We start from the raw sequence: 13218 nt of genomic DNA, 5'->3' as shown, positions 1-13218 counted from the left end.
CCAACTCCCACATTTTCTTTTCAATGAGCTTCTTAATTGCTAAAGAACTCTATGTTGTTTAATAATACACATTGCCATATTGTCTAGTTCACTAATAAAGGTTGATAATAATTTGACAAATTTAACTGTATGGGGAATATGACATAAACAAAATTTTAAAAATTCAAAACAACTTATATTTTTAACAGAGAAGTTGCCTTCAGAACATTCAAAAATTTTGAACATGTCTTGTACTGTTTCTTTTATTTCTGTAACTTCATCATCTTTATATTTCTTCAAGGAGTTTATTTTCAGTGACTAGGCCAAATCGTCACGCTATGTGAATTTGAGTGAATGGTAATTTGAAGATGTATTGTAGTGATCACACATCAGCAGAGATTAATACGTGTTTATGGTTAGATTTTTTTCTGGAGCAGGTGAGCCATGGGGACAAACTCTTGAAGAGAAAATAAACTATTTCATATTTCCTTGATGAAGAGACAGCACCTACTACTCCAGTGTGGTGCCAGGACAAACAAATTACTTGTGATAAAAGCATTAAAGAGTTGCATGAAGTATTAATGGCTGCTAGCTAAGCTGTGAGAACACCAATGTCCAAAAAATGACATCGAGAGTACAAAGTTGAGGGACAATCTTGTTAGAATATCAGTTCATTTTTATTGTAATTGCTTACTGCACCTGTAGAGTAAATGTAAACTCCCCCAGAGTTTCATATATGGAATTTAAAATTTAGGCAAATCATAGTTCTTAGTGGATTTTTTTCTTTTCTCTACTCAGAAGAGAGATGTATCTCAAAGCTTATATTTGTTTCTGTTAATAGTTACATTATAGTAATTATTCAAGTATGTACAATAAAATTTGCTTAGTATAAAATTAAAAGTAAGCTACTTTAAAATAAATATTTTAAAATTTCATTGTCAATAAAATCCTGAGTATTTAGATCATTTGCTTGGTGAACTTACTTTTGTTCTCAATATACACAAAAAAGTTAATAGTCACTGTAAATGTATATAATGAGAAACAACTTATAAATGATGGTAACATTTTACTAATGCACACAAGAAAATGGGAAAACTTTATTGGACTTTATATTTATGGAACCCTATTTTCCTGGTTTTGAATTTTACCCAATTCTGGAAAATTCCTTCATCTCATAGACTTATGTGCACACAAGAATCTTATGTTGTTCTTTCACTTTATGGGATTTTGCTGATTATGCATTTGCAGAACTCTCTTATCCCTGCCGACATCAACATTCCAGGCATGCTGCTGCTGTCCCTCATCATCTGGAAAACCTGGCTTACGTGGTGTGTCTCTGTCTTCATAGTAGCACAACATCAACAGGGAAACAATGCACAGGTGATACGAGGCAGAGAATACGGTGCTTGGCCTCTGTTGTTTCCAGTCTGTCACTTTCCAGTTCTGCGTTGAAATATGTATCTGAGGGTACGAAGGGGATCAGTTGTAAGTCAGTCTGTATCAGACAGCACATCCATGCTTTGCTGTGCTGTTTTGGTACTAGCTTCCATCCCCTGGGAACATGCCTTCAATAACTCACATTCAAAGGAACGATTTCTCTAACTCTATGTCTGAGAGTCTGATGCTGTTACCATTATGCCCTCTAGTGCTCTGATCTATGAGAGAATAAACTTTTCCATCATTTTGGTGCTGCCCAGTGGATGCACTTCATAGTTTTGCATAGTTCTCCACATATATACACCTTAAACTAAAATTTTCACAGTTGTATAAGCATATCCAGTCATAAGTCCTGATAATATTCTAGAAAACAGATTTTAAGATATTGATACAGGATTGGAATATATAAGGTTTACCAGTGCCTTGTGGGAAATGTTGCGTGGATGCTTTTTAAAGTTCAAAGCCTAAACTGAACCTGTGCTTCTAACTATTGTACACTTTGGAATAAATGCTGGTCCCAGACCTGTCATCATTTAGAGTTTACCATAAATAGTTTCAAAACCCCTTAGCAAAGCAAGAAATCTGGGTCATGTTTTTAAAAGAGTAACCAATGACCTTTACATCTAGACAGAAGGCTTTTGGGATACAAGTAGCCTCTATGGTATGAAGCGTTCTGCAGAGAAAATCAGAATAGCTAATGTCACTTAACTTGTATAGTCACATGAAACCCTGAGCCTAGCTAGAATTCACCAGCTCAGAGCTTTGTAACTTGTGGATCATGAATAATGCCAACTTGAAACTATTTTTGTTATAAATGTCCCTTTCTTATATTCTATTTGGCTAACATTGTTTTTAATTACGTGCACATAAATTTTTTTGTCTTGGTGACATATTATAATTTTAAAGTATAATTCTACTTCTTTTGACTTTAGGTAATAAGCATAATAAAAATGCATGTCTTACAACCTTAAAGAGAATTAGTTCTTTGTTTTACTCAGTCAAGGTAACTAAATGCAATGTCACAATGAAGTCTGCTTTGTATTGGGGTAATTTTATGTTTAAAGCAGATGGAATTTCTCTCCTGCTACCTTACAACATATTTTAATCTCTTAGAATTAGTGATGAATAGGACACCTGTCTTGTTTTTGTTCCTCTTAGGCTATTTGCTGCTGACTGTATTTATTGGAAAGAAACTTTTGACACTTTCAGAGATTAAATCCCATTGTACAAAGTACAAGATGGATATCCATCGTTACAATGTATTAGGACATTTCTTGTGAGCCAATGCTGCCTTTGTAGAACAGTTTCTTCAGGTTGGACACACACCTAAGTGGTCCAATTCTCCTGGGCATTAACATATCAAACAACATCACCATCTCTTTTTATTTTTATTTTTATAAAAACTGAAAGTAAAACTCAAAAACCAGAGAACAGTAGTTGACACAATATGGCCTAATGATAAAGGGTAACTTTTTGATGATTGAGGCAAATTCGACTTTGTCCTTCAACACTGTGATATTATCACCTGGCTTACCCACTCTTTTCAATGTTGAAGAGGATTAAAGTAATAATGAAAACTAATGGGCCCATTTCTCAAGGATTAACCTTTAGTGTATTATCTCATCTTCCCTACATGGACCTGAACCCTCAGTTCAGGTTAGAGATGAGTAGACTAGAGCTTTAATAAAGCTACATATCCTGCTCAAAAATCTCACAATTAGAAGACAGTAAGAAGGCTCTGAAATTCTGACCTTTATGACACTAAATCCAAAGATCTTCCTCACCATGATGTCTTCACATATGTATGTAGTAAAGTTAGGGAAAAGGAATTAAGTGAAAAAATGTGTAATATGAAACTCATATTAAACTCTCTTACAAACTTTTCCCAACCCCTTTTTATATCTCATAATACCTAAGCAGTGCTTTGTGTATAATGATTTGCTGCTACTTTGTAAAACTTGTATATATGAGTGCATGTGCCTGTGTACATGAGCCTATATGTGATTGCCAGATGAGACATTCTGATGTACTTCCTCAGGAACCCTCTTATTTTGAGACATAATCACCCACTGTCCTGGCCTGGACTCATCAAGTAGACCAGTCTGCTTGACCAGGGAGCTCCACTTGCCTATTCCTCCCCAGCATTGGGATTACAAACCATGCCACATGAAATCTGGTACTTAATTCTTTATTCATGAAAAGCAAGAACTCTGTTGACAGGGAGCTGCCCACTCCTATCATTATGCTTGTCCCATGATGGTCTTTATTACAAACCCACCATAAATCTAGCCACCAAAATGGTCTTTATGTATACTCCATTTAGCAGTTCAAGCTACCAAACCAAATTCTCAGAAAATGCCAATTAACTATGTCCATGCAGAGACACTGAAGAAGACTACACATAAGATTGTTAATAACCTGAAATACCTCCAATTGTAATGTCCCTCCAATATCTAAGGATCCATGTAACTGATTCAGTAAAACAAACCAAGTCCATGACTATACTAATAAACTTTCAATGCAAATTAAAATATGAAAGCCAATCCATGTTTGTGCTAAAAATTTAACAAGTTCTATACACCTGTATAAATATAGTTAGTCATAACTATTCACATATTTGATAAGTATTTACTGTTCAACTATGGAACAGGCATTGACTTTGTGAAAATACAGTGTTGAAAAATAAATATGAATTTTATTTTTCCAAAAGTACTTGACATGACTAAAGGTGACGTTTTCTGTTATAGCAATGATACTCATCAATATCATAAATATTGCTTTTTGGGGTCAAGAGCTGACTCAATGTTTAAGAGCACTGAGTGCTCTCACAAAGGACTACAGTTCTCTTCCCAGTTTCCACATTACACAACTCACAACTGCCTTCAACTCCAGTTCCAGAGAACCCCCTTCTTGACTCCTTGTGCGATGCACACATGCACACATCTATTATGCACGTAAGATTTACATGCATATACATAGTTTAATATAATATTTTAAACGGTGTTTCTTATTAATTTCTGTTGTTTCTTATGTTCTATTGCAAGGAGTACTGGAGAGTCTCTGCAGTTTCTTTTGTGACATAAGTTAAGAATTCAGTGTGGTTGTATCAACTCCATGAAAAAAACTATCTTAGAAAAATTTTAACTAATATTTTTGCCACTAACTTACTATTGTCAAATATTATCATATTCAAGTATCTTTACTTAATTAAATCATTACGAGAGGTTGTCATATTGGGTAATGTAATTAAAATAAATGTTATAATTAGAAATATTAAACTACTTCTAGTATGTAATTCAGTTGTATCAGTAAAAATTAATGCAAAATTCAAAAGTATGCCAAATTGAAAATACAAAATTTAACCATTAAAACTGAAAGTTATACTTTTCAATAAACCAAATTCTAGTTATTTGACAAATATTGTTAAATCTTACACTATGGGAGTAGGCAGAAGAAGGCAAAGTCAGAGCCTTTTGTTAATACTTACAATTACCTGAAATTTCATATACAAAATAAAGTTGAAGAAAGCATAAAAATAACAAAGTTGCTGGCTTTTGAGTCTCCCCTTTAGTGTATGACAGGGGTAGAGAAGCTGCATTCTTAAAGGAGAGTGCTATTATTAATTGAGCCAATGAACTTCACTGATGTTGTTTGCATGATGTTCTTTCTAAATTCTTAACCCATAGCTTCTCTATGCATACAAGTCATTAGAAAGAATAATGGCTATTTCTCAAATTGCAGCTATATTAGAAAATTCTGAAACGAATCACATATGATTGCTCTCTGAGATTGTTTTCAAGGACTGGGGAGTCCAGTACATGGTTTTATTTCCTGTTCTGATAGGTTGTTTTATTTTTTTCCATCAATGCAATACTGCTTTGAGCAATGAGCATCCTCACCCATATGGAAATGCCGGTTTTTATACCCCATGGATGTGGAAGTCTGTCATTTAAGTAATGATTTTCTTTGTCAAGGGAGCAAAGAGAAGAATATCAACTTTGGCACTGAATAAATTGCAGAACAGCATTGAAGGTTTGCAATGTGTGACACTATAAACCCGAACCCTCAGTTACAAGGAAGGCAGGGCCTACCTGCATTTTCCCAACCACCACATTTAAGAAATTAAATTTTCAATGCCGATCTAACATTATGAGTTCCATTGCTGATGATAACAATATCTCTTTGTGATGATTTAATTAAGGGAAGATATGAAAATGGGCTAAAGTAGTGGCAAAAGTTTTAAAAGATAACTCCAGGATTGTTTTCTTTCATGGAGTTGATATTATCACATTAGATGATGAACTTATTAAGAATCAGGAACCCACAAAAGAATAAAAAAAAATCCTCCTGTGTTAGATTAAATGGGAATATATGTCCAGGACTCAGAGTTGTTAAAGATACACATAAACTTCTTAAAGTAAGTTTGTTTTAACTACTTAAAATGTATGTGTCCATATTTCTGTGTGTGTGTACCATGAAGCTTCAACACTTGGACATACAATATGTTAAGTTAGGTAAAGGACAACTCATAACTTCTTCATAGAATAAGTTCACTTTTCTAATTTAAAAAATAGGTGTTTGGGTTATTTTTCTGCATATATATATATATATATATATATATATATATATTTATATATATATATATCTGCACTACTTCTTTTCCTAGTGTCTGGAGAGGACAGAGCAGGTATTGGATCTCCTAGGACTGGAGATGTAAATGATATGAGCTGTCATGAGGATGCTGAGAATCACATTTTCCAGGAGGTGCAGCCAGTGCTCTTGACCAGTGAGCTTTTTTTCCAGTCCCAATTTTCTAGATTTTGTTAGTACTACATTAAAATACCATTTATACTCAGTGTGCTAAGTAGCACATGAGAAATTCTTCTCTTTTTACAGCATCATGCAAATTAATTACTTTTCACTCATCATGCCACAATTCTACCTCACACTTTTCCCAATCTCCTGTGACTACCACTCTGTTCCGGGCCTCTACTTCTCCTGTTTAGATCCCACACATGAGTGCATGAGTTGTACTTGACCTTCTGTGCCTATTTTTACTTCCCTTACCATCAAGACCTCCAGTTCTGCACATGTTATCACAGATGACAGTGGCTGAATGGTATTCCAGCATTTATTCACGCTGTCTATTTCTGTCCACATATCACCAGATGGGAGCTTAGCTTGCTTCCATCTCTCTGCTGCAGCGTATCACACTCCTTGAATGTGCAGGTATCTCTTCATATCATTCCCTTTCTTTGAACATCATCTAGTTTTCCCTACTGTGAGATGTTGCCAGTGAGTTTTACTTGGTGCCTAGAGTTCACAATTCCAGCAGCAGCATGTAAGAGTTCGTGTTCCTTTCTCCAAAGCTTCAGCAGTTCCATGTGCATGAAGTCCCCACAGGAGGCCAGAAGAGGGGTCATCTCTGCTGGAACAGGAGTTAAGATGGTTGTGATCTATGGTGTGGGTGCTGAGAATCTAACCTCAGTCCTACACATGTGCAATTGCTCTTAACTGCTGAGCCATCTCTCCGGTTCTATTGTTCTTTGCTGACGATTAGACTGAACGTTTTTGTTTGTAATGCTTGGATGTTTGGATGTCTTCTTTTGGTAAACACCTGTTCAGATCTACAGTTCCCTTTGCTGTTTGTCTGGCTTGTTCATGGGTTCTTTCTTTTAAAATTTTGATGTATAAATTCCTTATCAGATATATAGGTTGCACATATTTTCTTTATAAACCGTGCATTAGTTCTCTTTATTGCATGCCTCTCTGCATAGAAACTTTCAAGTCTGTGTCTAACCTTTGTTTTTATTTCCTGACCTTTGCAGAATAATCTCAGAACAGACAAACAAAAGGTCCACAGCAGTTTCCAAGGCTTATCACTGGTGCTTCAGTGATTCGGATAAGGCTTCAGTTAACTCAAGACTCGTTTTTATGACAGGTGACAGGCAGGGTCTATTTTCAGTGTCCCGTGTATGAATACATAGCTTTCCCAGCATCACTTACTGAAAAGGTTGTTCTTTCTCAGTGCCTGTCCTAGAACTTTTGCTATAAATGGGCTATAAATGTGTTCATTTATGTCTAGACTCTGTTCTGTCCTGTTCATTGGTATATGTGCTGATGTTAAGATCATTTTATAAGTATGCATTTGTCTTGTATTTTAAAATCAAGTTACAGCAGGTCATTCAAGAGTGCTTCTGCTATTTATGGTCATATAAACTTTGTGAATGCTGCTTTAGATCTTTGATGGGTGCCATTGTTACTTTGTACTGACTTTAAATCTCTTTGGACAATGTTGATGCTTTATCAATGTGCATACTTCCAATCCATAAATGTGGAATGCATTGTCATTTCTTCGCATCTTGATCATTCTCTTTCATCAATGTCATAACTGTCAAGGCATGGATACTTTACTAAATAGTATATACTTATTGTAGGTATTTCACTTCTGAACTTCTTAGATTGTATTTCAAATAATTTGCAATTAGTACATTGCAAAGATGAATTAATTTGTTCTAATAGTGTTTGAGTGAAATTTGAGAGGTTTCTGAATAAAAGATAATACTATCCATATATAAACAAAATTTTATTTCTCACAAATTGAATGGCTTGGAGCTCTGAATAGAGTTCTGGGACAGTGGAATCTCTCAGGAGCAGCAGTTCTTGAAATCTTCTCTTCTTTAAGACTTTAGGAAGAGAGACTCTTTGGATTTTCAGTACAATATTAACTTGAGACTTTTGTATAAATACCTTTATCATGCTGAACTATTCCTCCTAGATCTTGTGTGTGTGTGTGTGTGTGTGTGTGTGTGTGAGAGAGAGAGAGAGAGAGAGAGAGAGAGAGAGAGAGAATGTTGTGGTATGTGTGGTGTGTATGTGTGTCTGTGTATCTTCATATCATGGAAATCTATTTTAAAGCCTAGAAACCTGAGTGTGCCAGCATTAAGGATAAATATTTGGGTTAGTAGAAAGAAGGAGTTGAGATAAAGCACATGCATCAAGCAATGATCTGGATGGGTTAAACTCCTAATGAACTAGAACAACTTTTGAATTCAACATAAACAGACTAAAAGTCTCCAAAAGGAAACCAAAAGCCTGGGTCTAAAAGGAAATTCATTTTACCAAATAGTACTACATATACAGGAAAGAGATTCAATATTATCTGAAAAGATGTCTTTGGAAATGGGAAAGTCATGGCTAACCAGTTAGTCTCAATATATTCTGAAATAAAACATGATACTGAAATGTTATTATTTAATAAATCAATACATATTTGTCTTTTTAAAGAGTTAGGCACAGAGTACACATCAGAGTAGCACACAAAGTAAAGGCTAAAGCCATAAGGTGTTTTCTGGTATCCCTGAATTGTTTTATGTCCCAGACTATAACATCTCCTTAAATTAGCTGTATTCTTCTTTATTGTGAAAGTAAAATTTGAGGAGACTTTAAGTAAATGTTAATAGATAATAAAAAGCCTTAATGGAGAAAGTAAACAGGGATCTTAAAAGATGTTTGACTCCACTCAGTGTTTCTATTTTGGGCACAGGCCAGAAGTCTAGCCCAGTTTCAGGGTGTCAGCTGGGCTATTCTGCAGTGCTCTCCCTTCTGTCCCCTTTGTCACTGTTAACTGCTTAGCTCTATGAAAAAGAAAACTGCAAGAATAAATCAGCATTTTTGAGCCCCTAAATTCCCATTTAATTGTGAGATGTTAAAAGTGCCAATTTTATGTACCAGTGTCCTCGACTCAAAATACTTTGCAAACCATTGACTCAAAAAGTTTCGATCATTGTAAGAAATAGTGATTATTTTAGTGACCGCTTTTAATTGCTCATTACTCTCTGCACCTTTAAATTTCAAATAGCAAGCAAAAATTTGAGAAACTTCAGTAAAGTCTTATGGAATTTATATGATTGAAAGACCAAATTTCTGTGAATTATGTGTGAATAACAAATTAAATTTTTATTGGGTTATTAGGTAGAGGGGCCGCATCCTCAGATGGGGAAGTCCTTGCAGCTAGTGTTTCATTAGAATGGTGTGCATATAACTTATACTTTATGCATGGGCTTAATCATTGTAAGTCCACTTGACTATTTCTAATGACTTTTTTTACTAGAAAATAGAGTTTTTTCATTCAATATATTCTGATTATGGAGTGGCTCCCAGAATCACCCCACTTTGTCACCTATCCAAATCCATATTCTTTCTTTCTCTGTCTTATTAAAACACAATCAAGAATATAAGTAATTATTAATGGAAATAATAATCATTGCATAAAATAAAAAAAGAAACCAGAATAGGACAAGATTAACACACATTATCACTCACAAAAATCTGATTAAAGATTAATAAATAAAACTATAATGTATAAGCAAAAGATCTGTAAGGTTTAAAAACCCTTCAATGATACCACTAAGTTGCTGAGTTTGCCTTGTATTGATCATCTGTTGCTGGAAGTGGAGCCTTCCCTTATGTCTGCTTTGTATAGCAAGCTAAGTATTCCTTTGTAATCATTGTCAATTGGGTTCTGCTTTAGGGATGGAGGCTTGTGTCCATTTTATTTTTCCTTTAAGAACTGGGACTACCTCTGGGTCATACCTATGTAGGTCCTGTGCATGTTGCCACAGTCTCTGTGTATACATGTATGTGTCATCCCTGCTCTGTCCATAAGGCCTTATGTGTTCTCCATCCCCTCTGGCTTTTACAGAATTTCTGCTTCCCCTTCTACAGAGTCCCTTGAGCCCTGAGAGGAGGCAGTTGATGGAGACAGCTTGTTTAGGGCTGAGTGTTCCAAGATCTCTCACTCTCTGTGCATTTTCTAGCTGTGGATCTCAGTATTTGTTTCCATCTACTGCAGGAGGAAGCTTCTGCTTAGACATCTGATGATCTATAAGTAGAGCAAAATGCATGAGGAGTCCCTTTATTCCAACATTTATTAAGCACAACAATACTATTCATTTTTTTCCACTAGATCATGCTCTATCTAGTCTCCACCAGAGAATGGTGTCAGGCATGAGTGCCATCATATGGCATTAACTTTATTCCCAATAGATAATGGTTGGTTATTCCAACAACTTTGTGAGACTATTGCGCTAGCATATTATGGAGGCAGTTCATCATTTTACATCATGAATTTTGTAGCTGGGTTCATGTGCATTTACTTTTCTCCTCTGTAATTTACAGAGTACTTTCAGTACATGAACACTAGCAAGTGGGAGTAAAGGCTCTGGGTAGGCACCAGCTTGTCTTCTCTGTGTTTAGTGGCTTCTGTAGGCATTATCTTCTGCAGTAGGATTTACCATCAGTTTATGGAGAGCAACTAATACGCTTGGTGACAGCCTGGGTTATTGGGGGTGTTCTGTAGGGTCCCTTTGGCCAATAACTTGATTAGATATAATTAAATTTCAATGTTAGGGCTTTCATTTAGTGAATAGTGATGTCTGGTTGGGACTATTTTTAAATTTGCTTGAGCATCTGGAAATGTTGACTCAAGGTCAGGTTCCCCATTTTGAACTAGGTAGAAGAGGAGATGGGAACTGACTTTTAACAATCCATGATAGGATAAAGAAAGAACAGAGGGTGATTGAAGAGGAAAACAGCAAAAGACAATATAAAGTGAATCCTCTTTATTCCAAAGGTAGATTATAATAACTTGGTTATTTTAAAACCTTAATTAGCTTGCCTTGTTAAACAGGTAATGCAAAACAAAGGCTGTAAGATCTGTTCCTCCAGTTATAATGTAGGTGAGTTTGAAGCCAGCTGAGATTTCAATGGCCCTGTCTCAAATTTAAAAAGCTTCCTTTTTGAGTCCAAGTTGTGTAGCTGACATTATATGAGCTTGAGGGGTCATGGTTAAGGCCCCAGTTTAACTGTGTCCACATCTCCAAAGAACATTGATTTTTATCATTGTCCCATCTAGAGACAGAAATGTATGTTCTCTCCTACACTGCTCAGTTACTTAAAGCTAAATCCTTAATATTTGTCTTTTCTTGTTTATCATTATTGATCTTTTTCTTAGTTCTTCTATAATATTTTTATTTTTAATGTATGTTTAGTTATGTGGGGTGTGTGTGTGTGTGTGTGTGTGTGTGTGTGTGCACATGCTTGTGAAAGTAGGTGTCCATATGAGGCCAGAGAAGTGTCAGATACCCTGGAGCCTGAGTTACAGGCAGTTTTGAGCCACTCAATGTGTGCTCTAGGAACTTATTTGGGTCACTGCATGAACAAGTGTTCTTACCTGCTGAGTATGTCCCTGCACTCTTCTGCCATGTTCTCTGCATAATCAAGAGGCTGTGGCTCCTCACAATCATCATTGCCACTGTCACTCAAAAGCAATGTCTTTTGTGACTACTAAACCAGTGTCCTGTCATTGTCATTTTAGTCCTGCTCCTTATCACTAATTTGCCCCATTTTCCCATTCTTCATTCTGGAGTTGGAGATACTGTCAGATTCCCGGGCTCTCCTTTAGCCTGACCACTCTCTAGCTCAGTGAGGGTGCTTTAGTTCTCTTCTTTTTCCCACTGCCATTTTTCTTCCCATTCATTAGCCTTAAGCCTTAACTCCGTCTTCCTTTTAATCTTGCTTTCTCCCATTCAGATGGATAGGTCCATGAAACTGTGACATTTCCTTTTCTCATTGGTATGTTGTCTGGTTTAAGGTAATTCACAACCAATATGTGATGAACAAACTGGTAATAACAAAATTCCAGCTGTCTCCTAAATAGAGAAGTCTGTATGCATCAGCAGGATTAAGTACACATCTCCCATCTTTTCCACTGCGTTCTATTCTGCCGTCTCTTTAAACTCCTTCGTAGGTTTCAGTAGCCTATTTGCTACATCAACCCATGAAGTTGGGGTAGAAGAACAATGAATTATCTCTTAAATTTTCACCTTCTGTGTTACCACAATGCTGACTATTAAGCATTTGTTTAATGAACTTCACAATTAAAGGGAAAATGAGTAAATTCACAATATCTCTGAGGGTTGTGTGACTTTCCGCAGGTATAAACCAGAATCACTCTTTTAATATAATATATTAGATTATTTGAGGATCAAGTGTGTGGACTTGGATCCAAAGAATGTCTATTCTTTGTAGTTTGAGCTTTGTCTGTTAGTGATCTGTATTATTCAACAACTGAATTCTGTGTGTTTTCAGAGATCATCTACAGCTGGGTCTTTAACGAGTTCCCCTCCTTTGTGGCGGAGGACAGTCGGAGGTTCATATCCCAAGAGACAGGCAACCTTTATATATCGAAAGTGCAACCATCAGATGTTGGCAGCTATATCTGTCTGGTGAAAAATGCCGTGACGAATGCACGAGTGCTCAGTCCTCCGACACCGCTCACTCTGCGGAATGATGGTGAGTTACCTGGCATGGATTTAAATGATCAGCATTTCATATGTAAATCCAAAGATGTACTATTCCTAATTTTCTCAGAAATTGACCTAAGTGCAAATAAACTAAAATAGAACTAACTTATTTATAATTTCTTCCCTTTAATCTGGGTTTATGTATGCCTCGAAATAGAAATTTTGAGATGAGTGATGGGAAGATGGCTCAGTGCATAAAATGTTTGCACTCTTCAGGACCTGGGTTCAAATCCCAAGTACCTGTGTATACAGTCAGACATAGCATGCCTATAAGGCCAGCATGGAGTAGCGACAAGAGGATCTCTGGAGCATGCTAGCCAACCAAGCTGAATCAGTCAGGTGCAGCGAAGATTGCCTCAGAAAGTAGGTAGAGAGTAATTGAGGAAGACACAGAGAGAGAGAGAGAGAGAGAGAGAGAGAGAGAGAGAGAGAGAGA

The 13218-nt window shown here is 36.2% G+C and overlaps 1 protein-coding gene across 1 annotated transcript in view; it reads left to right on the top strand.

Annotated features, from left to right (window-relative positions):
- Cntn5 (contactin 5) overlaps nt 1-13218 on the top strand; it is a 1200756-nt gene that overhangs the window by 844988 nt on the left and 342550 nt on the right. The window contains exon 9 of the mRNA XM_026779314.1: nt 12568-12771. Within this exon, the coding sequence (XP_026635115.1) occupies nt 12568-12771 (204 nt within the window). The remainder of the gene's footprint in view (nt 1-12567; nt 12772-13218) is intronic.

This window comes from Microtus ochrogaster, chromosome 5 (assembly GCF_000317375.1).
Source record: "Microtus ochrogaster isolate Prairie Vole_2 chromosome 5, MicOch1.0, whole genome shotgun sequence".
NCBI lineage: Eukaryota > Metazoa > Chordata > Mammalia > Rodentia > Cricetidae > Microtus > Microtus ochrogaster.
Note: the sequence above shows the minus strand (reverse complement) of the source record. Positions and strands in the feature narration are given on the sequence as shown.